Source organism: Alexandromys fortis, unplaced genomic scaffold (assembly GCF_014885135.2).
Source record: "Alexandromys fortis isolate MF-2015 unplaced genomic scaffold, M_Fortis_MF-2015_v1.1 scaffold_207, whole genome shotgun sequence".
Lineage (NCBI taxonomy): Eukaryota > Metazoa > Chordata > Mammalia > Rodentia > Cricetidae > Alexandromys > Alexandromys fortis.
In genome coordinates, this window is record NW_026068106.1 from 2,476,937 (window position 1) to 2,504,768 (window position 27,832).

General features: G+C 48.9%; 1 protein-coding gene across 1 annotated transcript in view; it reads right to left on the reverse strand.

Annotated features, from left to right (window-relative positions):
- Positions 1-27,832, reverse strand: part of Tram2 (translocation associated membrane protein 2) — a 77,005-nt gene that overhangs the window by 5,099 nt on the left and 44,074 nt on the right. The window contains exons 3-10 of the mRNA XM_050124068.1: positions 11,067-11,176; positions 10,439-10,555; positions 5,458-5,516; positions 4,651-4,735; positions 4,006-4,076; positions 2,633-2,737; positions 2,168-2,311; positions 1,183-1,346 (exon numbers count right to left, since the gene is read on the reverse strand). Of these exons, the coding sequence (XP_049980025.1) occupies positions 1,183-1,346; positions 2,168-2,311; positions 2,633-2,737; positions 4,006-4,076; positions 4,651-4,735; positions 5,458-5,516; positions 10,439-10,555; positions 11,067-11,176 (855 nt within the window). The remainder of the gene's footprint in view (positions 1-1,182; positions 1,347-2,167; positions 2,312-2,632; positions 2,738-4,005; positions 4,077-4,650; positions 4,736-5,457; positions 5,517-10,438; positions 10,556-11,066; positions 11,177-27,832) is intronic.

Consider the following 27,832-nt stretch of genomic DNA (forward strand, 5'->3'; position numbering starts at 1 on the left):
GCTAAGACTGGGGCCGGAAAATGGAGGCGTGGAAGGTGGGAGTGTCTGATGGTTGGGGACATGGCCTTGTTGAGCGTAGATCACCCAGTGAGGAACCCGGCTGTACCAAAGGAAGCCAGCAGACAGTCCAGGGAGGGTTGCTGCCTGCCCTAGTGCCTTTGATAAGTGCCTTTGCCTCAGGTTTTTGGTCTTTGACTATCTTTTAGTGGAGAGCATCTGGGGTGACACACAGAAACAAACAAAAAAAAAAAAACAAGAAGCAACCTACGCTGACATCTGAGCAATGCTGGCTTGCACCTCTAATGTCCTCAATCCCTCAGCCCCGCAGAGGACCAACTGGTGACAAAGAGGAGAGATGGGGAACAAGTTGCTTCAGGGACCAAGCCTGACACTCCTTTTGTGGAACTGTGCAAGGCTTTATTGAGGGGAAAAAAAAGCATCTCCACAAACTCACTGAGTTGCAGCCGCACAGAAAACCCTCCTCCCAACCCCTTTCCCTCAGGCCTCCTCACACCCAAGCGGCATACAAACACAGGAGCTCTTGCCAGGCAGGCAGCTGCCTGGAAAACTGCAGGTGAGTCAGAAACCAGGCATGCAGATGGGCCCCCAGGCTGGGCAGGAGATTAGGGCTGGGATGTCTGAGGGCCTCTGGGTATAGGGGATCACTCAAGAAGGCTCAAGAGTCAAAGGAGATGGGGGTGTCCCATCCCTGCCGCTTATCCCTAACACTGCGTCACTATGAGCCACTCCTGAAGAGAGATGGGAAGCTAACAGCCTTGGAGGCAGGGGTGGGCTGAGATGTAGGGCAAAAGGGCAGGTGAGGACACAGCCACCGTGTAGCACAGGGCATGGGTGACACCAACTGCAACAGCAGCAGAACCTGACTGGCTGCCAGAAGCCACCCAGAGGACATACTTCCTTCCAGAAGTCCCCACCCACTGCTGCCCTGAAGCATAGTGGCCAGGGATCAAGGCCCTGTTGTGGCCAGCCCGATCATACTGGGTCTCTGGCTCATGCCCAGCCACATGCTGGTCATCGAGCCCAAGGCCTGAGAGAAGTATCTAGAAGGAGGAGCCCAGAAGTACCGGTCTGTGGAGTACCTAAGAGCCAGGTCCCAACTCTACTTCACCCATCGCAGACAGACCCCGCCCACTGGCTCTCGGCCACAGCCCTGGCACTCACCAGGTTCCCTCTTGATGGGCCTGGCTGGAAGCCTGGAGGCAGCTGGGACTCTGCGCTTAGCGCTCTGTTCCTTCCAGTATTCCCGCCAGTGCCGCAGCTGCGAGTGGATGAAGCGCCACATGAGCCAGGCCTGGGCAACACACACCAGCAGCAGCATGCCGAGCCTGCAGACAGGGAGAGAAGGATCCGAGGGTGAGGAAGGAGGTGTAGGGGCTGCCGGGCCAGATCTCTGTAGCTCCTGTGGCCCATCCTCAGCACAGCCGCTAGCACCAGGAAGGCTGAGTGCTTCAGTTTCTCTCCATTACAGCTTCAGCAATGGGAGGTGAAGGCCCCAAGGGGATGGGAGGGAGATGGTGCCAGTTACACACTCACCCCCCACGGTCACACTCATCCTACAGATCCACGGCTGTATCTATCCCGTGTGCATGGCCCACAGGCAGAGCAATATAAGCTATACTAATATTGTAACGTTATATTAATAACATTCAAGTGAACTAAATTATGAGAGTACCGAATAATTCTCTTCTAGCATGTCAAGTGACAGTGGAACAACCCTAGACAGACTGCCTGCGCTCCAATGCCTATAGCTTCATGGACCACATAGCTTTCTGGTTGTTTTCCTTGACGCTAGGGAAGGCCACAGAGCAAGACACAGAGGACAACGCTCCAAAGTCTCATGAGGGTGTCAAGATCAACCTAGCCTGGGCGAGAAACGTCTTCTGCACAGTGATGTGCTGAGCGGGGATGAGGGGTCCGTACTGCATGGGTCCTCACTGCGGTCTGAGCCCAGTGAAGCTGAGAAACATGTTTGATGGAAGCAGGAGACTGATGTCAACAGACTTGCTCCTAAGTGTCACTGTGTGGGAGCCTCAAGGGTCTCCTCCTCCCTCCTCCCTGACCACCTGGGAAGATGTGTCATGTTAAAGAGGTGCCTGGCCGTGCTCAGAGAGCCTCGATTCCCCACCTCAGGCTTCTGCCAACTCACCTGCAAGGCAAGGTGTTAAAGTTCCCTTTCTCAGGGTCGAACACCTGGTTTTCCACCCGAGCCAATCCAAAGCCAATGGCCAACACGGCGAGAGTGAGGATGGAGAGGCGTGTGACCCCAAACACAGCAGCCCAGGCGTTAAACCTGCTCACAGGGGCAGAAAAGGAGTGTCAGCTTTGAGAGCCCCTCAAGGAACCTTCAACCCCTTCTCCAGAATCAACCCAGAGTGGGACAGGGAATCAGACAGGACCCAGGAGAGATTTCCAGACGTTCTAATACATGAATAAGCATAGGGTGCTGCTTGCACTAAGGGGGCAGCTGACACCCAAAGCAAAAACCTCCAACCATCCAGACCTCGGGAGATGCGTAGGTGCCACCCCAAAGGTCTCTAGACAGGCCAGCACCCAGCACCCCACTTACACCCCAGAGGTCTCTAGACAGGCCGGCAACCAGCACCCCACTTACAGCCTCTCGTTGTTCTCATCTGCGAAGTAGAAGAGTCGAGCCATGTGGAAGAGGAACTCCGTTGAGTACTGCAGCAGCAGCAAGATGAGGCCCAGGCGGCTCAAGCTGGGAAGAAAGACAAGCCTTACTTTCGCTGCAAGATGCCCGAGAGCAGAAGCCTGTGGTGGCTCAGGCTGCTCCCTGTGCCTGGATTCTGTTTTCCACTTCTTGGAGGGGCATGCGGACTATACCTTATCTTTTTTGACAGTCGAGCTGCTAAACCTTCAGGTACTTTCCCTAGACAGACTTCCCAGCCTCTGACCTGGTTTTTTCTAGGTCAGCTACCCTTACTTGTTCCCACAAAGAACCTGACTCATACATGTCACGGTATCTTGCACCCTCCGTTCTCAGTCTGCCAGAATCACACACAAAAGGGGACCCCGAAGAAGGCTGCTGAGCTCTGTGGGTACATATATGAAGAATTCCTGCTGTCTGACTTCCTACTATCTGAGGCAGCAGGAAGCTCTCCCCCCTGTATGGCTCAATACACACAGCTGGGGAGCAAACCAGTGACCATAACCCCTCTGCCTGTGAGCTGTGAGCACCCAAAGTAGGAGCACAGCTGGAACAGCTGCCATGGTTCTTGGCGTCCAGAGACAGGAAGCCAAAGCTTGAGATCTGGTGGATTCCAAAACATACACAGGCACACACGCACGCACACACATATGTAAACACACGTCAGTCATTCTCACAGGAAGCCTGTTGTGAGTTCCTCAGAACCAGGGCCCCAGGACATCTGCGCACCACAGTGAAGCTCTCAAAGGCTAGTCTACACAAAGTTCGGGTTCTACTCCTACATGGAAAGCCCAGTTACCAATGGCATAGCTCATTCATCAAGGTACTATTCATAAAAGCGATACTCAAGGTCTAACACAGAAACTCTTCCCCACTTTTAGGACAACCATACAGTCAGCTGCTCTTTATTTCATTACGAGCCAAACTGAGATGAACTCTAGGCCTATATGCTCCAGCAGCATTTGGACGCCATGTGGCAGGAGCCCAGTTGGTGGCTGCAAAGGCATAGTTCAAAGGACAGCTCGGCTGGAAGTCTTCCTCGGCTCTGCCTCAGACTGAGGAGGCTGACTGCGCTGGGCTCTGACGGCTCCTGACGCCAAGCATCTCAGAGCTCATCACAACTGTCTTCCCTTCTGACCAGGTGAAGAACGAAGCACTGGAGATAAGAGAAGCCTTCTCCACATGCTGTATTCCCAAGCCTCAGCATGGTACTCCTTCAACAGTTGGTATCTACCAAATGCCTGCTAGCTGGAGACCGCATGGACAGACACAGGGGCACTGAAGGTCAAGGAACTGGGGCTGGCTCCGCTCTCACTCACTTTAAGAGGTATGCCCCAGCAATGTGAAGCAGGTACAGGCTAATGTACTGCAGCTGGCGGGGGATTTCTTCCTGGAAAAGAGACGGGCAGACAGTGAGCATGGTCATTCTCTAAAGGAATATGCAGAGGACCGAGGGATGTGTAAGGGGAACAAGACAGGGCCAGGTCTCCCTACCCGCACAGTCACCCCATACCCTGGGCTAGTGACAAGAGGGTGGGCCAGCTGTGTAGAGCCTAGAGCCAGACAGCAGGTCCGGGCTGGGAAGGAAGACACGGGAACTGGAAGAGAGTTTTTAGCATTACTCTGAGGAAAACAACAAGAAGGACTGGGGATGGCAAGATCTTCTCCCCCGTTCAGTATCTAGATTAGATTAGATTTTGCCAATGGTCACACATCTGGTGGAGGAGCCCAGAGAGTGACGCTTCTCTCTTGGGGGTTGGTGTGGAAATATCACAAGAGCTGACTCCATCATGAGCCAACCCACCATGCCTCCAGAAGAAGAGAAAGGAGAGGTCACTGGGAACAACAGGAGGGCTGCGGGGAAGAGGGGTCTCCAAAGTGGGGGACAGAGGTCACCAGAAACAACAGGAGGGCTGAGGGGAAGAGGAGTCTGGGGGTGGGGGACAGGAGAAGGGAGTACTCACCTTCCGTACCTTCTGGAAGTAAAGTTCAGGTAGCGAATGCAGCCAGTAGGCCAACTGACACAAGTAGAAAAACTTCACCTGGAAGCTGGAGACCAGGGAGTTAAACAACACGAGTGGGACCGAGAACACCCCCAGAGTACTTGCCCAGAACAGGAGGAAAGGCCTAAGCCAAGGTTGTCGGTAACCAGCAGGACCAGGAGCAAGTGAGGGAAGGAGGGAAGGAGGGAGGGACGGGGGGGGGGGGGGGGGGGGGGGGGGGGGAGGGAGGGAGGCAGAGACCACCGTACCCACAGCACCCGTATAAGACCACTCAAAGGACAAGGTCCGTGCATGGGAGGAAGCAGTAGTGGTCACACTCATTTTCTCAGCCCAGAAAAGGAAAAGCCGAGGAGGCAGCTGATGACAGCAGGGTGTGGTCATGGCAACCACTGAATGCAACAATAGAGAGGCTCTAGGTTTCAAAGCTCCACACCCTTTGCTATTGCTGCTCTGAGATCCCTTAGGGACACAGGGTGGCCTCCAGAGAGACACAGTCCCAGGTCTTGGCAGCATCACAAACAGGAAAAGGAATATGGAAGATGTTTGAACTTCTGGGGTCTCCAGTAAGACACAAAGCCAGAGACCCTGATGGGGAGTTCTGCCTGCATCTGTTGCAAGCAGACTGGGAACCTCTATGGCTGGAGCTAATACAGATGATGCCTCAAGCGGAGATTCTCGAAGACACACTACTGCCTACAACCCCATGCTCGACAGGTCAGGTCATGACCTGGTCCTCAGTGGCCTTAGTGAGTCACACAAAATACTCACGAGAGGTACACATGTGGGTAATCTTCCCAGAGGCTTCTCAGGTTCGTTAAGTATCCTTCCTATGGTACGCGAGAAGAGAAAGCATTTAGAGACGTAGCCATGTGACCCGCTGGGGTCTGTGACAGGTCTAGGGATCAGGGATGCACCTGGCCTCCATCAGTTACCAAGAGGAACAAACAGCTTTTGGGAATAAAGGATCCTAGTGTGTAGGACCCACTGGCACTTCTTCACGTGAAGGGACATGCCACGTTCTGAGGTCTGGCGACCTGTGTCTTAAGGTGGGCCTGACAGTGACTACATCTACTGGAACAGCTTGTGAGCTTCCCAGTTTCCCTAGGCTCATCTGTAAAGTGACGTACTAATTTGATAGAGTTATTATAAATGTGAGTTTATGTGACAGTATCTACTGTGGTATCTGCCATACATACACTCTGGAATTGTTTCCACAATGAAGGATTAAATGCACTAGAATTGCAATACCCACTGGAGACCGAAGCTTTTCACATCCTTGTGATGGTTCATACCGACAGGTTCTAGACTCACTGACAGGACAAACCTGCTCATGTCTACAAGGAAGTTTCTAAGTTAGGCTAAGGAGGGAAAGACTGCTCTGTGGTTGTCACCGCCATGTGGGTCCACGGCAGGATAAAAAGGAGAACGAGAGCTGAGTGCCACCCAGCATTCATAGCGCTCTGCTTCCCAACTGGGCACACCATGACCCTGACTCCCCTGGATGGTGGGCGCAAGCTCTGAGATCATAAACCTTCCCTCCCAAAGTTGCATGTGGTTACGGTGTTTCATCACAGCAACAGAATTCCTAACCAAGGCATTATCCTCAGCCAAAGGCCTACAGCTTTCCGAAAAACAGGCAAGACGAATCTTTATCGTAAGATGACAAGACACAGGAGGAACCAGTCCACGCCCAGTGAAAGTCCAAAACGAATGTTAGTCAACGGAATGAATGAGTAAATGCTTTTAACAGCTCTTCTCTGAAGAAATTTAAGGACGAGGATATGAAGAAACAGAGAGGAAAGATCTCCCGAGGTGAGGTTTGTCAAGTAGCCCAGCTGCGATCTGAGCTGGGGAACAAAAAAGGGGACAAAGCTAGTGACATCATCACTCAAAGCTAGTGTCCGCTGGAGCTGCAAGCTGTGTTTCCAAGAAGAGCTGACCCACCTGTGGTCAAGTCACTAAGGCCCTGTCACCTACACCAAGCCCTCCGAGTACTGTCCACTGTCCTGAAGCTACAACCCTGGGCCTCCAGGAGCACAGGGAGCTAGGTGACCTCAGTGACAGGGCCAATCAGACACCTGTACCAGACAGAACCTGCCACCTAGAATGGGAGGAAGAGGTCTAATTCCAACCCATATCATCTCTGTCCAGCCTTTACCTCCCTCTTGCCTCAGTGACGCACAGTGAGGCACAGAAGTGCAGTGCTCTGGGCACTGGGGTCCTGGGGCGGGGGCCTGCGTAGCAGTGAGCTTTAACACCCCACACTGCTGCTCTCTGTCTCACCTCTACCCCGCTCTAGTCTTGATCAGACATCTGTCTTCAGGCACAGTGACACCCGATGAGCCACCCAGCCTCATTCCAAGAAACCCTGAGGGTGAGATGGCCCCTTCCTAGAGGAAGCAGCTATGTATTTAACAAGAGTGGTACTTCCTGGAGTGGCCAGCAGTGGATTGGGGGAGGGGGGGACTTCTGCCCAAAAGGCCAGGATCCGTGGCACCCCAGAGACCCAAGGCCTGGGTGGGTCTGTGTGTTTAAACAGGAACTTCTCGATTGGCCTCTTCACTTAGGAGACAGAGAGGTCAGAACTTGGAAGCCAACGAGCCAAAAAAACTCCTCAGAAAAATGCTGGCTGCCTGCAAATGTCCGGTCCTCTGGGACTGGAGGAGGTGGAGCTGAGAGTCAAAGGAAAAGTGACTCACACTCTGAGGAGCCCTTTCCAGCCCTGTCTAGGCAGCTGTCTGAGGGAGGATGAAGGAAGGCTGGGGCTGGCTGCTGAGTTCGGGCATGCCAAGGCATCTGAGCTCCAGGGTCGTAAGCGACATTGCGAGCACTGTAACCCCTTCCAGCCCAAACCAGGCCTCGACAGGTGGCCCGGGGCTACATGTCAAACACTTTGTTCTCTTCCGATTCCTAACATCTACCCACGCAAGGCCTCAGCATGCCGGAGCAATTCCTCTGATTTCCCTAGCTGCCTTCCTTTCTGGTATTCAAACAAGAACCGCAAAACTAGCAGTGTTTAGACATAACACAGCCAGCTGCTACCTAGACCCTCAGTGTCATTTGTCCTCCCATGTGCAGGGGACTGCACTAAGGGTACAGCAGGGAGCACGGTACCTGCGAGGAGGCAGCTTGAGTCAGACATGCAGAATACATGCATGAAGCAGTAAAACACCCTTAATAGGCATGGCGTGGAAAGTGCAACTGGGGAGGGGGGTCCTGAGGAGGCGACACTTAGGAGGAGGATAGATGGCAGGAAAGGGCTGGCCATCTGATGTCTGCGGACAGAACAATCCAGCAAAGGAAGCAGCTGGCAGACCTGGAGGAGCAGAGCTGATCACAGAGTGAGAGTCCACACTGATGTCACCAGCAAGGTCCCAGGACCCAGGCCACATAAGCGAGGAAGAGAAAACAATCTCACTGCAGCTGCGAAGGAAACTTATTTCAAGTCGGAGAGCACAGGATTTGGCTCACACTCTAAAGAGATCCATCTGGAGGAGCAGATACTGGGCTGAGTGGAGGACCCAGAATGGAAGTGCACTCCCCAGGAAAGGAAGAAATGAGCAGCAGGGCAAAAGGGGGAGGGGCCTGGGCTCCCAATCTTTTCCAGTAGTGACAGCTGGAGCCAGAGGCGCTTCCCTGGGAGGCTCTCCTCTCAACTGAAAGAAAAGAGCATCCTAGAGATGCCAGGGGCACATGACCAACATCTGGCCTATGTGGGGGTCCACGGATTTGGGGGAGTGGCCCACGTGGAAAGCAGTGTTCAGAATTTTGGAATTCTGAAGGCTGAGCAGACAGGATCTGATGACTTTGGAAGTGGAAGAAAGGAAAGAATCATGACACTTTTATGTTGTGACAGAAAACCGTGATTTGAAAACCATGTGTTTCTGCTCCCTTTACATAACGGCTTCTCAGATTCTTCAGCGTCCTTCTCTCATGCCGATGGCTGGGAGAGAGGAGGTGAGCGCAGAAAGCAAAGCCAGGGGCCTGCATGAGTCCCTGGTCTCCATGTCTCCCTGAGCATGTTCAGTAGCAGTGGGGAAAGGGCTTTCCCCAGATAAAGGACCTGAGAATTTCCCCCAAGAAGACCTTGAGTCGGCTCACAGGCAGGGTGGGAGGCTACAGTGAGGACGCAAAGGCAGAAGGGCTTCAGAGATGAGTTGATGCTCCCCACAACACAGACCAGTGTCTTTGGTACTCGGAGGCCTTTTTGCCTCAAGCAGCTAAGGCCTCCAAGAGTGGGATTGAACTCAATGTCAGGAAGCTGGGAGGGGCTCACAGACTCACCACACAAGGGCAGCGAGCCCTATTGGTGCCATGTGACCCTGTCCCCGGGGGGAGCAGGAATGTGGGAGCCCCCTCTGAGAGGACGGAAGTCTTTGGTCTCCCATTTAAAATTCCTAGTGTGCTGCTCAGAAAGTGTTCTGAGATGAACCTGATAATAGGAATAAAAGCAACACACAGAAGGGACATGTTGCCTCCTGCTTCAAGTCTATGCAGTCTCTCAGAGGTCAGCTCTGGAGACAGGGCTCCTTATGACAGACAGAGGGCCATCTCTGTCAGCGAGAGCAGAGGGGAGGCAGCAGAGCAGGGAAGAATCTTTGAGGCCAGAGAGCTGATGATATTTCCAAGTCCCAGGCTGGCTTTCTGCCGGGACCTGGTTATAGACAAAAGCTGCTCCCGGCCAGAGTGGCAGCTAGCACAACAGTAAAACAGGCAGGGTCTCCTTACAGTGAACCCCCAAAGACAATTCAAAGTCCTTGTCTGAAGGAATTTTTTTTTTCTCTATCAAAGGATTTGATGTGCAGAAGGGTGATGCTGGCCTTTGTTAATTGGTTAGACATGAAGTACGCCCATAAAATTTGTGTATTTACGGCTTGAACCCTGGTGCAATGCTCAGGGCTGGGGCTTTGGAGAAGTGGTTGGATCGTGTGGCATCAATTGTGGTACTGTTAGGGGGTGGTGGATGCTAGGAGGTGGGTCCTAGAAAGAGGAAGTAGGTCACCGGGACATGCCCTTGAAGAGGGTACACTGACCCTGGTTCCTTCCTCTCTGAGTGTCTGCTTCCCACCCACTGTGAGAAGAGCCACTCAGTTCCACAAGGTCCATACAATGGTTCACTTTTCCTCTGGCTGAGAGCAGTGGGCTCAGTCACCACAGACGGAGAGCACCAAAACTAGGAGCCGGCCTAAGTCGTCCCTCCTTCCCGTGGTCTGTGTCACAGCGACGCAAACAGAGCCAGACCTCCGTGTCCGAGCCATGTTTGGAAGTACACAGCTGTGGACGCACTGGAAAAACTGAGCTTGGGAGCCTCGAGTCACTATCAGAGGTTCTGAGTGAATATGGGTTTATCTTGTGGGTGGGGAATGTAGCTCATGGGAAGAGCATTTATCTGCCATGGACAAGGCCCAGTACTGGGGGGGGGGGGGGGAATTACCTTGTGGGACGGTGTTTGAAGACAGGGCTGATAAAACAACTCAGAGCTATGTGGATGCCTATCACGTAATACAGGCAAAAAGTGTAAACAGTGCTTGCTTTTGTAAAAGACGATGACTCCACTCAGTGGCATCTATACTACTTAACCTAGCGGCTCCCTACAATTCCAGGAGAATGCAAAACAAGCTTCCATTCCAAGGCACCTGTTCCTAGCTCGTTTCCTTCCCATTAAGCCCTTCACAGTCATTTCATCGGCAACGAGGGGCATGCTCGGTGGCTTGGCTTTCCCTCCTCAGCAGTCACGAGGACTACTCACCGTTACCACCACGTAGAGGCACCATACCACCGAGCTGAGATGAAAGACGACCAGTTGTCCAGATTCATTGAACTTGCTGTGTTTGACCTTGGAGAGATGAAGCCGTTTGCTGATTTTCTAGAGAAGGAAAAAAAAAAAAAAAAAAAACTCCAGACGTTAATAAGTGAGCATGCAGATTCCTGGCAGATTCCACGCTCCCGTGCCTCCCCTTGACAAAAGAGTTAGTAGTTCCAGCTCCTCACAGCCCAGCCTATTTAGTTTAAGCCTATTGAGTGCTTACGGTGCTGAGTTTCAGGTAAGCACTCTGAGAAAGCAGTAGGTGTCTGGACCGTTAGCTTCTGTGGAAAGAAAACATCTTCCAGTCATGCTGTGTTTGAAGGATCCCGAGGATATGCTCATGCTGTCTTCGAGACAGCTTGCCCCATTATGAACTGTTGCCCCACGTGTGAACTAAAAAAATCTTGAGAAAGAGGACAGAAACAGAGCAGTGGCGGAATCTACCTCTAGCAACCAGAGGGTCTAAGTTAGTGGACAGAACCAATCAAGGCTGTGCTTTTCTTCAAGGTAAGGCAGACCATCCTAAAGGACTGCCCAGCTTCTGACCCCAGAATCCAAACTTGTCACTTACGTCTAAGATGTACTCTTGTACCACAGCATGCAAGATGATGGTGATGAAGATGTAGAACAAGATGGTGACCAGGTCCTTTGGGCCATAGTGGTAGTGGACTGTCTCGCTATCTGTGGGATAAAAGGGATCTTGTCAGCACGGCCCAGGTGAGGAGAGGCTCTGAGACCCCAAAGGGGAAAGAGATGGAGAACACAGCACTCTCTCAGTACCCCTCCTCTGCTGCACCCAAGTTCAGAAGAAAGCTTCTGCCCCAGCACCCTGCCTTATCTCTGGACTCAGTCCTTGGGAAGCACCCATGGGAGGACCACAGAGAACCGAGTCCATGTGGTGATGTCTGCATGGTTCTAGAGAACGGGCAGAAAGGCAGTGCCTGGCCATGTGTCTTGGGTAAATGACAAACCTCTCTGGGTCTCAGTTTTCTCTATATGTCATAGTTCTGTCCTTCCTACACCACTATGAGGCACCTGTCTGTCAGGTCTCTTTCGGAGCCTCAGGTTTCTATGTTGGAAGTAAGGATAAGAGCTCCGGTATCACAGAGTATTATAAAAAAATAAATGAATTCATGCTAAGTACCGTGCGATGATTCTGACAACCTGCCTGAATTTAGAATCACCATGGAAACATACTTCTGGATCTACTCTGAAGGTGCTCCCAGAAATGTTTAACTGGAGAGGGAAGACCTTCCGTGCACGGAGACGGCACAATCTCAAGGAATGGAACAAAAGGAGAGAGTCGGCTGAGCACTTGCCTCTGTGTTTCCCAACTGTAGATACAATGCAAGCGGCTGCTGCAAAGTCCCGTACTGTGTCCTCCCGGCCAGGATAGGCTGTGCTCTCCAACTGTGAGCCCAAACAGACCCTCTCTTCTTGAACCAGCTAGGTTGTCACCACACTGAGAAAAGTACTTAACACAGTAAGTGTGGCACATTGTGCGTGCCTTTGTGTGCACGCGCACATGAGGATTGTGTTCGGGTATTTTTATGTGCATGAATATGTATGTGTGCATGAGCGGTGCAAGCGTGTGCGCATGTGTAGTGTGTGTGCGCTTGCATTTGGTACATATTTGCTATTACTTCTGTTGCTGGGCTACTATGAGGATTAAACAAGAAAAGATCTACAGCACAGAACCTAAAATCGTAGCAGGCTTCCAGCAGATGGTGGACTGTTTTATTAAATTATTAAATCAGGCAGAAGAATTGTTTGTTTTTACAGTCAGGGCCTTGCTATGTAGACCTTCCACCTTGTGCCAATCCTCCTGCCTCAGTCTCCTGCTCAGCAGAAGCCAGTGCAGCTATGCCAGCTGAGAGAGGGCAGCTTATAGGCTTGCTCGGGTGAGCAGGCACAAGGTTGCAGGAGGCTGGCTGGCACACGCCTCCTGCCTGGGGCTCTGGCTCTGTGACTGCCCTCCCCTGTGGACGTGCTGGCTGCCCTTCCAGCTGTGCGGCTGAGCCTGAGTCACACACAGATGAGTCACCTCTGCTGGGATGCATTTACCAGAAGGTAGGCCAGGGTCAGCTTGCTTCACGGTGGCCAGAGAAAGAAGCAATTTTGAACTGGGTCACTATGGGAGTTCCTGCTAACTTCAGCCTCCCTGGACTGGGAGGACGTGACAGAGGGCAGTGTCTAGGACAGAGACAAGATCTAGAAATCTCACACTTTCCTTATTTATCTCTCTCCACCTCTCTACAAATACCTACCTTTGTGAAAGGCATTGGGCTAACGTTAAGTTACACTATAATCCGGCCCATTGCCGAGAGGTAGGCAGAGAGCACAGCAGGCAAGGGTGGGTTGCGGCTGGAGTGCAGGTACTGGGTCTTATTGGCCAAGAAGACCAGGAAGTCATGGAAATCTGGGTACATTGTCCGGGCATTCCAGGCCCAGGGCTCAGGAAAGGTGCTTAAGATAAGGGTGAGTGACAGGGTTACCACGGGCAGCCGATGTGCCATGGGAGTGGTGTGGTCTTTACCCTGAAAGAAACAGAGAAACACCCAAGAACTTGAACTAAGCAGCCACGGGGGAAACTTGTATTATGGAAACTGTACTGAGAAGCAGTGAACAAAAAACCAGGCCTACGGGTAAGGACACTGTCATGAGAACACGCCAGGATCCAGCTGAGGAAGCACAGGAGCCAATCCAGGCAGGAGGTAAGGCAGAGGAAGGCATCCAAGGATGGAGAAGGGATGAGCAGGAAGTGTTAATCCATCTAACAGTGACAAGAGGAGAAGGAGGAGGGAGGGAGGGAGAGAGGGAAGAGAGAGAGACAGCGACAGAGAGAGCGCCAACCCCCATCTCTGTTCTATCACCTGTAGGACTAGGCTGTTTCCCTTCCTCCTTCATAAATGAGGAGCAAGGGGGAGCGAAACTATGTCATATTTTGGAACTACAGGAAGAACTAAGAGTGTGCAAAGTTTCATGATCAAAATCACCATTAGGGAAACTGGGACCCACATTCAGCCAAGTTAGCATGGTCTAAAATTAGTGAACTATGACCAGTGTGGTGGTATACGCATGCCTGCAGTCCTAGGAAATGGTGTCCAACATCGCTGAGCATCAGGGAAATGCACATCACAACGACCTCCCCACGAGGCTAGCCACAATTAAAGAAAATCAAATGTGTTGCTGGGGATGTGACGAAATAGGAACCATGTGCCTCGCTGGTGGGACTGTAACTCAGCGCTGCCACTTCTGAAAATTGCATGCTAGGTCCTCGGAAAACCTAAAATAATAATTAGCATAGGTCCCAGCATTACCACTGAGTATAAACGCAAAAGAATTGAAAACAGGACTTCAGGGCTGGAGAGATGGCTCAAGTGGCAAAGCATTTCTGGCATAAGGACTTGGGTTCTACCCTCAAAACCTACATGAAAAGCTGGGCATGGTGGCATGTACTTGTAATCCTAGCGTCGGGGAGGCAGGAAGAGCCAGATGGGTGGATGAGCCAATCTAACCCGCTTTCACTTCCACGCCAATAGCAGACTGTCTCAGGCTCGTGAGGAATGATATCCAAAGCTGACCTCTGACCCCAAGGCACACTGAGAAACATACCTACCCACAAATACATACCCATCCACACACAAAGAAAACAACACGAGAAATACCATACGAAATCACTTTTGGTGGATGAAAAGTAAGTATAAAGCCTACAGGAAATCTATTTCAGACACAAGCTCCTCTGCCGGCTTGAGATTTGTACCTATATGCAAGTATTCCCCAATGCCAAGACATCAGTAATATTTGTACATACACATGCAAAGCGGTACTCAGGATGGGAAAAATGTAGAAAGAATTCAAGTGTCCATCAAGGGATAAATAGATAAAACGTGGCGTGTACCCACACTGAAATACTTCTCAGCCTTCAAAGAAAGGAAATCCAGACACGTGCCTTAACAGTGACATTATGTCGGGTAACATATGGCAGTCACCAAATGGTAAGACATATTTGATCCCACTGGTACAGGCTCCCTAGGACTGTCAAATTCTTACAGAGAGAAAGGCAGTCACTCAGGACAGAACGAGAAGAAATAAAGACTAGAATACAACAGAATAGCAGTGGCCAGGAATAGTGCAAGCTTAAGTAGACTCAGGCTGGGGTCAGAGGTGGGGGCTGCACGGTAGGGACCCACATTTGGGCTTTCTAGACCACAGTGAACTCTGTGGACTTCCTTGAGGCAGCAGGAAGCCCCAGAAGTCTTAAATAGATCCACTTCTGGCCATGCAGTCACAAGGGTGGCAGAGAGACAGTGGTCAGTCAGTAGGTGGGTCTCCAGATGGTGGGACAGGGACGGCCTCTGCTCTAGGGTGGGAGTACAACAGTGGGGACAGACGAAGCATGCTGGGCTGGCTGCAGCTTCAGGACTTCACCTGTGTTTTGTAGCCCCCTGCTCACCGCCTCAGAATTCTTCAAGGAGCATTATGCTACATAATGGAACCTTAAAATTATCTCAGGAGTTGAGCAAGGACGGGTGGTTGCAGGGATGTGGACATTTCTCAGCTCTTTTAGTTTCTAGAGTTCCAGCTGGCCCAGCCTCCTAATGCTATGCCAAGGTCAATCCCACTCCACCACGCGTTGGCTTCAATTTTGCCAGCACTATGTTGCTCCTTTGAGTCGACAATCGTAAGGAGCAACATCATACCCAGATTCTCCAAAGGTCCCCCGAGTCCCACATCAACTGCTGCTTTCTTCCTTATCTACTTTCTGTTTGATTAGAGGAAGAAAAAGATGCTCTGATTCCTACTTTCTTTTCAGGCTGGCCTCAACCTCACAGAGATCTGCCTGTCTCTGCCTCCCCGAGTGCTGGGATTGAAGGGTGTGCCGCCACTCCCCCCCCCCATCCCTGCCTGGTTCCTACTTTCTATAGAGCAAAGCTCCAGTTTCCTGACTTTGCTCAAACGCATACTTGACTTTTTAAAAGTATTTTAAAATCAGTTGCTGAGTAACACATCAAAAACAGCTCTGGGGCTAGAGATGGCTCCAAGGTCAAGAGGACTTGCTGCTCTTCTTAAGGACCCAGGTTTGGTTCCAAGCGCCCACATGGTGTGGCTAATAACCACGTCTAGCTCCAGTTCCAGAGGCTCCAATGCCCCCCCCCCATCTGGCCTGTGTGGGTACTGCACATATGTGGCGCATAAACAGGCAGGCAAATACTCATACACATAAAATTTAAAAACAAATCTTTAAAAAAAAGAATTGTTTTAAAAAAGTTATCCAAGTTAGACTGGTCCCTGCGGACCATGTTTCTCATGAAGGGCAGTGTTGCCAGGGGCATACTGTATGGTTCTAGAAGGGTAACATCTTTAGGCTATTAAATCAGTGATGTGAACAGTCAAGAGTCACAGCAAATTGTCTCCAGAGCCCAGCAAGCAAAGAGGTCCCGGTGGGTTAAGTGCATACTCCCCACATGGAGACCTGCAGGAAGCAGCCAGTGTTCTGCATTTCGACCAAGAGATATGCTCTTACCTAATTTTCTTTCCATATCGCCATCTCGGCCTGTCTGTCACATGTCTACTTAGGGAAGGAAACAAGTTCACAAAAGAGCCACCTCCTTTTCATCGGTGGAAAAGGAAGCACACAGTTAAATGGGGCTGAATAAATGGTGAGTGATGGGCACTGTCTGTTTCGGGGGTCCAGGAGGGGGGAACCGGAGAGTGGAGAACTGAGCATGCGTTCAGGGCGGGGAGGAGACGGAGAGCAGAGGACTGAGCATGCGTTCGGGGTGGGGGAGGACCCGGAGACAGGAGATCTGAGCACGTGTTCGGGGCGGGGAGGAGATGGAGGCTGCCTCTTTCTCATTGTTGTCAAGGGAGAGGCATAGCCCAGTGCCGGCCAATTCCCGGTACTTTCAAACCAGAGACCATCTGATTTTACAATACCGGAGACGAATTCAAAAAAGTTTAAACATGGCGTGGGCCAACACTGAATAAGCCAAAGAAAATGTATCTTCAGGAAAACTCCAACCACAAGCCACCAGTTTGCAACCTGTGGCCTGGCTGTCCCCTGACCCCTTCCCAGAAACGACATTCTATGGGTTTCTGTGCTGACAGGTCCCACATTGCTTCAGATCTTTTCCGGTATTTTAAAATCAAGAATATGGACATGAGAAAATTTACAGTAAGCAAAATCAAGAGGCAAATGGGGCTGGGGATGGGTATGTGGGTCGGAGGTTGAGCATGGATGCTTGAGCCTTAGTCCTGCTAAAGAGAAAGAAAGGGAGGGGCATGTGGTGGAGAGAAGGAGGGAGAAGGACAGACAGACAGACACAGACAGACAGAATTAAAAGAAAATAAAGGAAAAGCATTGAACAACCACTTGGGGCAAATGTTTCCAGTTCTCAGACAAATGGTTCATCTTGCCAGAATGTAAAAAGCTCCCGGAACTCAGACGAAAGATCAAAACTCAGCAGAAAAATGGACAAAGTGTACGAACAGACAGTTCACAGAAAAAGGAAACCAGGCAGCTCTTAGGAACTGAAAATGATGCTCAGCTCTACCCAGAAAAATGTAAATGAAAACCACACTGAGATAACATTTCATACCTGACCAGATGGGCAAAAGTCCCAATACTAACAGTGCAGCCTTGCTGAGGCCGAGGGGAACTCTGCTCACACAGCGCTGGTGGGAGTGCACAGTAGTACCATCTTCACGGAGGGTCATGTGGCCATTGCTGTTGAGGTTACAAAGGCACTGAGCCTTTGATATGACAATTCTACTTCTGGGAACTTACTACCCTCTAGCTAGTACTTGCCCCATGGTCGGCAGGGCATATGCTCCTGGTTACAAACCAGAGCGCTGCTTTCAAACTTTCAAAAGTACAACAGCATTGCGATGTCTTCATCCATAGGGAACTACGCATAGACACACAGGCTGAGTATTCTCCATACACAAGTCCGCAATCTGAAAAATTTTAAGTATGACCACGAAGCCACATTTGGAAAATTCCATGCCTGAGCTCCCGTGAGACTGCGGTTAAAATTCAAGCGCACTAGAAATACTGTGCAAAATCACTCTCCGAGAATGAGAGGTGAATAGAAGACACAAATGGAGTCTAGTTCAGACATGGGTCCCCTCCTGAAACTTCTTAATACATGCATGCAAATATTCCTCAAACCAAAGACACTGAAAATCTGGATCACCCTTGGCCCCAAGTATTAGCTTAGCAAGGGAGGCTCAGACTGCAATGCATCAGGGCTAATTAGAGAAAGAGCCCCAAGAGGCTACACTTGAGGTATCTTTGCAGAGCCACAGGGGGATATGTTTCACTTTGTTGCTTTCTTTTATTTTACTCTTTCATGAAAGGCCATGCACGAAAAGGTCTAAAGCTCATTTCTAGAGCTGCTCTTGGCCACCATGTATCCACGTTTCTCTGACTCAGTCACCCATGTGAGCAGTGAGGCTAAAGCAAACTGCCTGCTGGGTCCTGGTGTTGCATGCCTGTCATTCTCAGTCTGGGAGACAGAGGCAGGAGGAACAGAGGAATTCAGGGCCTGTGTGGGACACGACACCTTATCTCCACCCCATTCAGCAATAAATAAAGTAGGCGAGATGGATCGGGAGGAAAAGGTAAGGGCTGACTCCTGCAAGTGGTCCTCTGACCTCTGCACACGCAACATGGCACCCTCCCCGGCAAAAAAAAAAAAAAGTCAGGGCTGATGCGATAGTGCAGTGGTTCGAGCATTGCTGTTCTTGCAGAACACCCAAGTTTGGTTCCTACACCCACATCGGATGCTCACAACCACAGGAAACTCCACCTCCAGAGGATCTAAAACTCTCTTCTGGAGTTCCTGGGCATGGCACCCGTGTGTGTATATACCCCCACTCACCTCTCATACATCCACATAACTAAAAGTAAATATGCGAACGACCCTAAAAATAAAACAAAACTATCCTTCACCACTATGCTCTAAGAATAAAATAGACAAAGAACTTATAAAGCTGTAAAGTGCTGTGCAAATATATGGAGCTATTATTACCCTTTCCCACAGAAAGAAGATGAACAGAACAGTCCTATGTACTCATTTAGAATAAATACCGCAAGTGGCGATTATAAGCCCTTTATTAGCGAGGCGCTACACCGAGCGTGTCTGGTAAATGACATCACTTATGCCTCGCTGTGATCCCAAGTGTTATCCCTGTTTACTGACATGGCAGCTGTGGCTCAGAGACAGCAGGGACTCTACTCAAGTGATCTGTAGCTAGAGTGGGTCACAACCGCAGAAGCCAGGGGCCAAACCCATCCTCTCCCCACTAGGACTCTCTGACTGCCCTTCAGATGTTAGAGGTACAGGACATTCCTTCAGTCCAGAAGGCTTCGTCTACTCCCTGAGATGGCAGGAGAGAAAAAGCTCTAGAATATATGCAGGGATACACACACAGCCTTCAGGAGCAGAATTCTGACCTCCCAATCAAAACGGTTCTCAGACTGCACGCGTGCACATACACATGGATATACATACACACAGCTATGAGTTAAACCGTGCCCTTCACCTCCAAAAATTATGCTGGAGTCCCTAGTACCTCACAATAATATTTTACTTGGAACAGGATCTATACAGGGGTGAAAAGTTAAAATGAGGTCATTAGGGAGGGGACTCATTTCAATATAATTTATGCCCTCAAAAACCTAGGAAGTAGCGACACAGAGACAGACACACAGGAGGAAGATGACAGGAAGAGACGTGGAGGTAGCAGCCATCCACACCCACGAGCCAACGAGAAGGGCTCTTTCCCTGGCAGGTGCAGGAGGAACCACCGCTGGCGGCAGCATGGATTCAGACTGCTAGCCCCCAGAACTGGGCCTTGTGGTATTTGTAACCACGGCCTTAAGAGACACATTCTCTCTCTACACAAGGGTCACCAAATGAAAGAAAGACTTGGCTGACTACCATTCGGTCTCTTAGTGCATGTTCTGGAATCTATTTTCTTCTATGTGATAGCAACGTAAGGAGACAAAGGATGTTTTCTATAGCATAAAAAGAGGTAGCGATGATGAGAGAAGATTCTAGAGGGTTCAGGAGTAGAAGGTCACAGCTGCTGGGTTGTCTCCTTGAAGAACCAGCACTTTCTGGAAGGAAATCTATCAAGGACTCCTCAGCATCAGGCATGTACTTCTGATCCCTCTGATCCACAGCCAGGGGCTTCCTGTGACATCCTGGACACGACGTGCCATTCAGGAGACTATCACGATGCAGAACATCATGTCTGGGGACAGACTTCGGGCAAAGACCACCAAGAGTCAGGTAGAAAAAGTCACTTCTTGAGGATCACATGGGACAACAGCAACAACAACAAAAGACAGAGCTTTGCTTTACGTGTGAAATTTAAAAAAGTTAATCAGGGCTTTTACTCACGTAAAAATAACAATCTGAACAAACATGTTAATTTGAAGGACAAAAAAATCATTGTTGTAAAAACAACTGACTAGAAGAAAATATCCCAGCGAGACAGCATAAGAAACCATAAGAAAGTTCTGGTCTAGAGATACAGGGAAGTAAAGACCACAAAACAAAATTATATCACACTGAGCAGTGGGGTCCAGGTCAGAGGGGTATGGAGAGGTAGGAAACAGTCAGACACCAGTGTTCCCATCCATCTCAAACATCAAGTCAGTCAACACAGCAGCTCAGAGATTCTGCTAAATAAGCCTGCAGAAGAGCCACACTGAAGGGCAGAGACCAACAACTCTCAACTGGTGGGTTGACACCCTTTAGGGGTCAAATGACCTTTTCACCAGGGTGGTATATCAGATACTTACCTTATGATTCCTAAGAGTAGCAAAATTAACAGTTATGAAGTAGCAATGAAAATAATTTTATGGCTGGGGATCACCACAACATGAGGAACTGGATTAATAGGTTGAGAACCCACTCTAGGCTGTATATAGGGAATTGGATGGAATGATGTCTCTCCTGGAAGGTGACTTATCAACATTTACATGGATGTATTCAGTGTCTGAAGCATCAAGAAGCCGAGTGCTTATGATTTGTTCTGTCTTCTGAAGAGTTGTTTTGCATTCTAAATTTTAGCTATTGAAATGAAAATCAAGTCCAGACATGACCATAATTCCTGGGAGGAGGCTTCCCATAGCTGACACAGTGGGGGACTTGCTTTAGTTTTCTCTTCACTCAGAGGGACCCTGAGCCAAAAGTGGTCTTGGTAGTCATTTAGCACAAGGTGAGGACAAAGCCAGCTCCGTGTCTCAAAAGTTGGCATCTCTACATGACAAAGCCAGCCTTTCTACAACTTTCTGATCACTAGGGCTCTATATGAGGTACAGACACCCCAGTCTCTCTCTGCCCTTCCTGGTCATCCTTGAGAACATCAATCAAGTCTCTGGGCCCAGTTCTGCCCACTATGACAGGACCAGGCCACGCCCACCCCAGCCCCAGCTGTAAGGGTCACAGGTCCCAGCTGGAGTGCATTCACTCTAAGCAGCTCCAGAGGCACTGCTGCCCACCTGTCCTTCCCTTTTCTGTTCTCTCTGAGCTCATCTTACCACAGGGTTTGGTGTGATATGTGAGGCCAAGCTTTCAAGTGTATGACACAGGCAGGAGACAGCAGTAATGCCTGCTGGCCAGCAGAGAAAACAAGAGTCGTTCAGATCCCCGGCAAAAGCCTTGGGCTGAATGCGGCTGTTTTCATGGGCAGTATGTCTCGTTCCAGAAAGGGCTAGAAAACAACAATCAAGGTACGGTGTAGGAGGTTCCAGGGCTTTCTACCTCTTCCTACTGCAAAACACAACATGGTACATATTAGTGATCAAACCAGCAGAAATGGGCAGCACGGAAGGATGGATCTATCACCTTAGCCACTGTAAAGTCAGCCCTGCTCTGGAAGAGACCCCTCTGTACCAGCCTTGTAGCTCTTTGAGTAGGGCAGCAGGCAGGCTCAGGACTTTCAAAGCTACCAGGACTCCCTTACCCTATCTTAGCCAGGGTTTCTATGGCTGTGATGAAACACCATGACCAAAAGCAACTTGGAGAGGAAAGGGTTTATTTTGCTTACACTTCCACACCACTATAGAAAACAGTAATTAAAGAAAGTCAGGGCAAAACTCAAACAGGACAGGAACCTGGAGGCCACGGAGGAGTGCTGCTTACCGGCTTGCTCCCCATGACTTGCTCAGCCTGCTTTCTTACAACAGGCCAGACCATCAGCCCAACGGTGGCAGCACCACAATGCTGGGCCCTCCCACATCAATCACTCATTAAGAAAATGTCCTACAAGCTTGCTCACAACCCTATCTTACAGAAGCAATTTCTCCATTGGGGTTCCCTCCTCTAAGATGACTGTAGCTTGTGTCAAGTTGGCATAAAAATGTATGTGGCACATACATTGTACCACATATGTGTTCATGACTTCTGGGAACCTGTAGCCCCAGCTGAAAGCCAAATCTACTCAGTCACAGTCACCACCTCTTCCACCCCACCCCCATTAAAGAGTTATAGTGTGGTCGTTCTAATGGAATGGTCCCCATAGGCTCATATATTTAAATGCTTAGTCCCCAGTTGCTGGAACTATTTAAAAGGATTAGGAAGTGTGGTCTTGTTGGGAAGGTGTGTCACTGGGGGTGGGCTCTGAGGTTCCAAAAGCCCACAGCATTCCTAGTTACCTCTCTCTCTGTCTCTCTCTGTCTCTCTCTTTCTGTCTCTCTGTCTCTGTCTCTCTCTGTCTCTCCCTCTTTCTCTCTCTGTCTCTCTCTCTCTGTCCCCTCTCTGCCATCACTTGTGGATCAGGTGTAAGCTCTCAGCTACTGCTTCAGCATCACGCCTGCCTGCTGCCATGGTCCCATCATGAACTCCAATCCCCTGAAACTATAAGCAAACTCCCAATAAACTTTCTTCTTCCTGGCCATGGTGTCTCTTCACAGCAGTAGGGAAGTAACTTAGATATGTGGGAAAACCAAAACTGAAAGAGAAATGAAAGAGCCAAACGAGTAACTAGACTTAATGGCTCTCCCCATATCAACACTGAGAGCGAGCACAGGAGCATTTGAAAGGCTACCTGCAGAATCTACACCCGACTTATCCAGTGTTACTGGGCACAGTTTCCTCTATGGTTTTCACTGGGGATCTTGCTAAAGGTGGGTGCTGCCATAGAAGGAGGCCTAATGTCTGTGTTTCTAATGAGTTCCCCCAGGTCACACTAAAGGTCTTAGCTTATAGAAAATCTATGCTACAAATACTTCAGGGGACCTCGAGTTGAGGCAATGACCATCAGTCCCCGTTTTGCAAAGGATGTGCCCCAGATGTTAGTTTGTCAAAAACATTTAGCAGTTCAGAGACATAACCCGAATAACCATGAAAAAAAAAAATGCTGGGACCCAGAAACTCAATTATTCCACGTGAGAAGGGAGGCTACCAGGTCAGGAGTCACCTATAGGAAAAAACAAACCTCTGTTATTTTCTGACCTCTTATAGTCTATATATTTCTGACCATGATACCATATACTTTGTGGAATTCTACATAGAAAGTCATACTCAAAGTGTCTAATGAAGTTAAGATTAGGAAACAAAAACAAAACAAAACAAACAAACAAACAAATCCAGGCCATGGAGTTAAATTTGAATTTCATATAAACAATGATTGATCTCTGCTGGGTGTGTGACAGATATCTGCAATCTCAACACCAGGAAGGTTGGGGCAAGAGGATTCCTGTGAGTTTGAGCCAGCCTGGACTAAAGGGTGATCAAATACCAGGCCAGTCAAAGCTACCCAACAAGACCCCCAACAAAACACTTTAATTTCCTATAGTCATAACTATGTTTTCTGCATATGTATTCCGTGCATTACTTGAGCTATAGTTTTGAAATGTGTTCATGTGGAATTCAAATAGTCCTGGCTTTTGTGTTTGCAAACTTTGGCAACTCTGACGGGATGCCAAATAGAAGTAGCAAGAAGAGCTGGGATTTGGTTTTGAAGGGGGGGCGGGACTTCCTGTTCTATCACTGTCGATCTTAATGTCAGTCTTTAGAATGTCAACATGACAGGCACTGCAGCCTCTCCCAGTCACTGTTGTGGTCACCTCTGCAGGAGCCTCATTTGCTCATCACAATGCAACAAAAACCATCAATTTGCAACTAGTCTATCTTGCAACGAGAATGTGGTCTGGATTAATATGTGTCTCTCCTAGAATTCATACTTTGATATACTAGCTCCCAGGACGCTAGGATGTGACCTCATTTGAAAACAGGCTCTTTACTGACATCTTTACATCATCGTTAATGATAAATGGTGGACTAAGGAAATCTGACGGAGGCTGAAAAACACAGGCGGGATGGGCACGTCAAACTGATGTGGAACGAAGCTGGGAACAGATCTTCCCTCACACCTTCAGAGGGACAGAGGCCCGAGTCCCATGGATCTCAGCTGTCAAGACTCCAAACTGAGAGACGATAAATGACTAGTGATTCGGTAGCTAGGTTTACTCATGAGAGGAGTGGGGTTCTTGAAGATGGAGACAAGAGAGCAGGAAAAACCAGTGCAGTAGGGAAGACGGGTCAAGAAAGAGCCTCTTCAACATCATGGATGCGCTGAGTTCCTGGAAACCCCAGCCAGGACGACCCAGGGATCACAAATGAGCACTAAGCCTGGGAGCGCACATCTATCCCCAGTACTTGAGAGGCTGAGGAAGGAGTTGCTTCAATGGGGTAGGGAAGAGGGGGCTCTGAGACTGTCAGGAGTACAAGGCCACCACTTTACCAGAATCCAACTTTAAACACTACCTCGTGACATATACATTATGAAGAGGAGATTTTAGAAGACAGAGCTTCTCTGATTATACCAAAGGGAAGAGGGGGGGAGGATAGATTTCTAAGTACTTCAGCCCCTAAGGAGATTTGTGAGTAGGGATTTAGAAATCATAACCTTAACAAACCTGCTATTGTCAAACGCCTTTGTCCCGTGAGAAGCTTGCTTTCCTGCAAGCCAGGCAAATAGGCATTACCATGCCGGGCTGGTCACATTTCAAATAGCCCCAAACGGTAAGATTTCCACGTGAGAGAGACAACTGAACCATTCCTTCTGCCCTTTCTAAAGTCCCGGAAGCCCTCCATCTGGTAGGCACTCTAATGGACCTTCACCCAGGGCACACAAACCCAGAAGAGGTTTCCAGGAGCAGAGTTCAACAGTCACATCTTGGAAGATGCCAACCCTGGGATTCTCTGGGCTCAGTGGCTACACTCAGCCACTAGCACACTATCGGCATTTGTTTCTCTCTAGAGAGTTCCACATCGACACCCCTCCACTAGGGCTGCCCCATCTCCTGCGTTCACTACTCCATGTTCTCCATCCCCACCATAAAGTCAGCCTTCTGGAAGGACACATCACTGGGCTTTTATTTTTTTCTTTCTTCACCTTGTAGCTCTGTGTATTTCCCTCACCACCCTATTGCAATTATAATTATCTGCTTACTTACTATCCATATCTTCCTCAAATTGTTTTACAACTAGAGCCAGCATACGAGAGACACAGAAATATTTGTCTAGAGCGAGCAATTAACTAATTAAACTAATGAACCCATGATAGTGGCACACTCCCAAGACTCAATAGAAAGTTCTTTATGCCAGGCACCTCTGGCTTGGGCCTAGCCTGAAACGGTCTACACTTGTCTTCCTGAGTGTGAAGCGGATGGTTGAGGCATTGCTTACTGTCTAATGTCCCCAACAAGGAGTTAAAAGGATGCTTTAAGTACATGCATGTTCAGTTTTATTACTTTTGTGTTGCTGTAGCAATACCTGCCAGGATCAACTTAAAAAACCAGTTAGTTGCATTAGTGCCTACCTGTAAGCCCAACACCAGAGAGGCAGAGACAGGAGAGGAACTCACTATACTTAAGGCTTACTGAGTACAGTGAGTTCCAGCTCGGTCAGGGCTACCTAGCCAAACCCTGTCTCAAATTAATCCTCTGAGTGATGGAGGAGGGTAATCTGTCTATGTATTACTCTCATTTGTTAATAAAGAAACTGCCTTGGCTATTTCATAGGGCAGGATTTAGATAGGTGGAGTAGACAGAACAGAATGCTGGGAGAAAGAAAACATAGTTGATCAGTTGCCATAATTCTCTGACCTGAGACAGACATAGGCTAGAATCTTTCCCAGTAAGCCACCACCTTGTGGGGCTACACAGATTATTAGAAATGGGTTAAGCAAGATATGAAAATTAGCCAATAAGAGGCTGAAACTAGTGGGCCAGGCAGTGTTTAAATGAATACAGTTTCCGTGTAATTATTTTGGGTAAAGCTAGCCAGTGACAGGGAGCTGGGCAGAGGGAAGCGGCCCACAGCTCCTCACTACATCTGAGTGGGAAAAGTTCTTTGCAAACTATGCATTAGACGTGGGATTAATATCTAGAATAAATAAAGAACTGCAAAAATTAAACATCCAACCCCACCCCAACCATCTGCTCAGAAATGGGCTCATGAACCAAACAGACAGCTCTCAAAGGAAGAATCACAAAAGGAAAAAATATTTGAGAAAATGTTCAACATCCTGAGGCACTAAGGAAATTCAAATTAAAACTGATTTGAGACTCCACCATGATAGTCAGAATGGCTATGGTGGAGAAAACAAAGAATAAACGCTGGCAAGGGCAGTGTTGTTGGGAACGCAATCCATGCAGCCATTGGAAGTACATAGCCAAAGGACTCCCTGTCAGCATCCCACTACTGACCGTGGCACATCCATGTTAAATTGCTGCACTAGAATAGCTAAGAAATGGAACCAGCACAGATGTCCATCAACAGATACATGGGCAAAGTAAATGTGGAATTTTATTTAGCCATAAAGCAAATGAAATCAGGATATTTACAATAAAATAGACAGAGCTGAAGATTATGTTAAATAAAACAAGACAGGCCAGGCATGGTAGTGCAAGCCTTTAATCCCAGCACTTGGGAAGCAGAAGCAGGTGCATCTCTCTGGAGTTTCTGGCCAGCCTGGTCTACGGAGCAGACAGCCAGGGCTGTTACAGAGAAATCCCGTCTTAAAACATCAACAACAACAAAAAAAATTAAAAAATAAATAAAACAAGACAATTTCAATGAATCTATATTTAAACTTACATAGGTGTGTGTGTGTTATGAAAGCAGAAAGAAGTAATATAATACCTGTTCCAGGAAAGCAAAGGGAGTCTGTGGTGAGAAGGGAGGGGAACAAGAAAAGAAAGGCATGGCATGGGGGAAGACCATGGAGAGAGAGCTGAGTAAGAACAAAGCGTAACGACAGAAATGTGTGATAATGCTAATGAAGCCCATGAGAAGCTAATTTTATAAATAATAATTCGGGCTGGAGAGATGGCTCAGGGATTAGAAGCATGGGCGACTCGTCCAGAGGACTGAGGTTGAATTCCCAGCACCCACGTGGCAGTTCACAACTGTCAGTAACTCCTGTTTCAGAGTATCCGATGGTGTCTTGCTTCCGAGGACACTGCACATACATGGTACACAGACACACATACATGGAGACCCACCATACACATGAGATAATATGTTTTTAATTAGGAAAGAAAGAAAACCGGAGGCAGTGAGCCCAAGCGTGGGTGGCAGTTGTGGGATATTGTCATGAGGCCACATTTCTCTCTTGTCATTCTGCGAAAAGACGTTATCTCATAGTTCAATGGGGCTAAGGGAACGCCTAAAATTGTGTGTAACTTTCAGGAGAGAAGGAAAAGGAAAAATAGGATGTTCCCACCCAAGCCAGCTTCATTACGAGCCCTCTTCCAGAAGAAGAAAGAAAAGGGGTGCAAGAGAGGGGGGAGGAGCAGATGAAAGGAAGGGAGGGGGATGAAAGAAGGGAGAGTGCACTAGTTGCTCAGTTTAAAGATTTTGAAAATGTCACAGTACAGCAACTATTATCACATGGGGAGGCTCCATCACATTCATGGTATGAATCAGTATTGAACTGAGCGGAAGTTCTTGCTGAGTGATGGGGTCATGCGTGATTGTTATCTTCTTGTCTATATTGTATACATTTTTTCTAAGACTTATGTAATGCTTGTATAAATGCATTTGAGATGGGGACATGTATTTACATTTCAAACCAGTACCCAAAGGTTAAATAATATATGATTCTATGACTGGGTGTGCTGACTCCCCTGTATTCTTGGCACTTGGAAAGCTGAGCCAGAAGACTGCCTTGAGTTCAAGGTCAGCCTGGCGTAAAACTGTGGGAGACCCTGTCGCAAAAATCTAAACACACACACACACACACACACACTCTCTCTCTCTCTCTCTCCTTCTCTCCCTCTCTCTCTCTCTCTCTCTCTCTCTCTCTCTC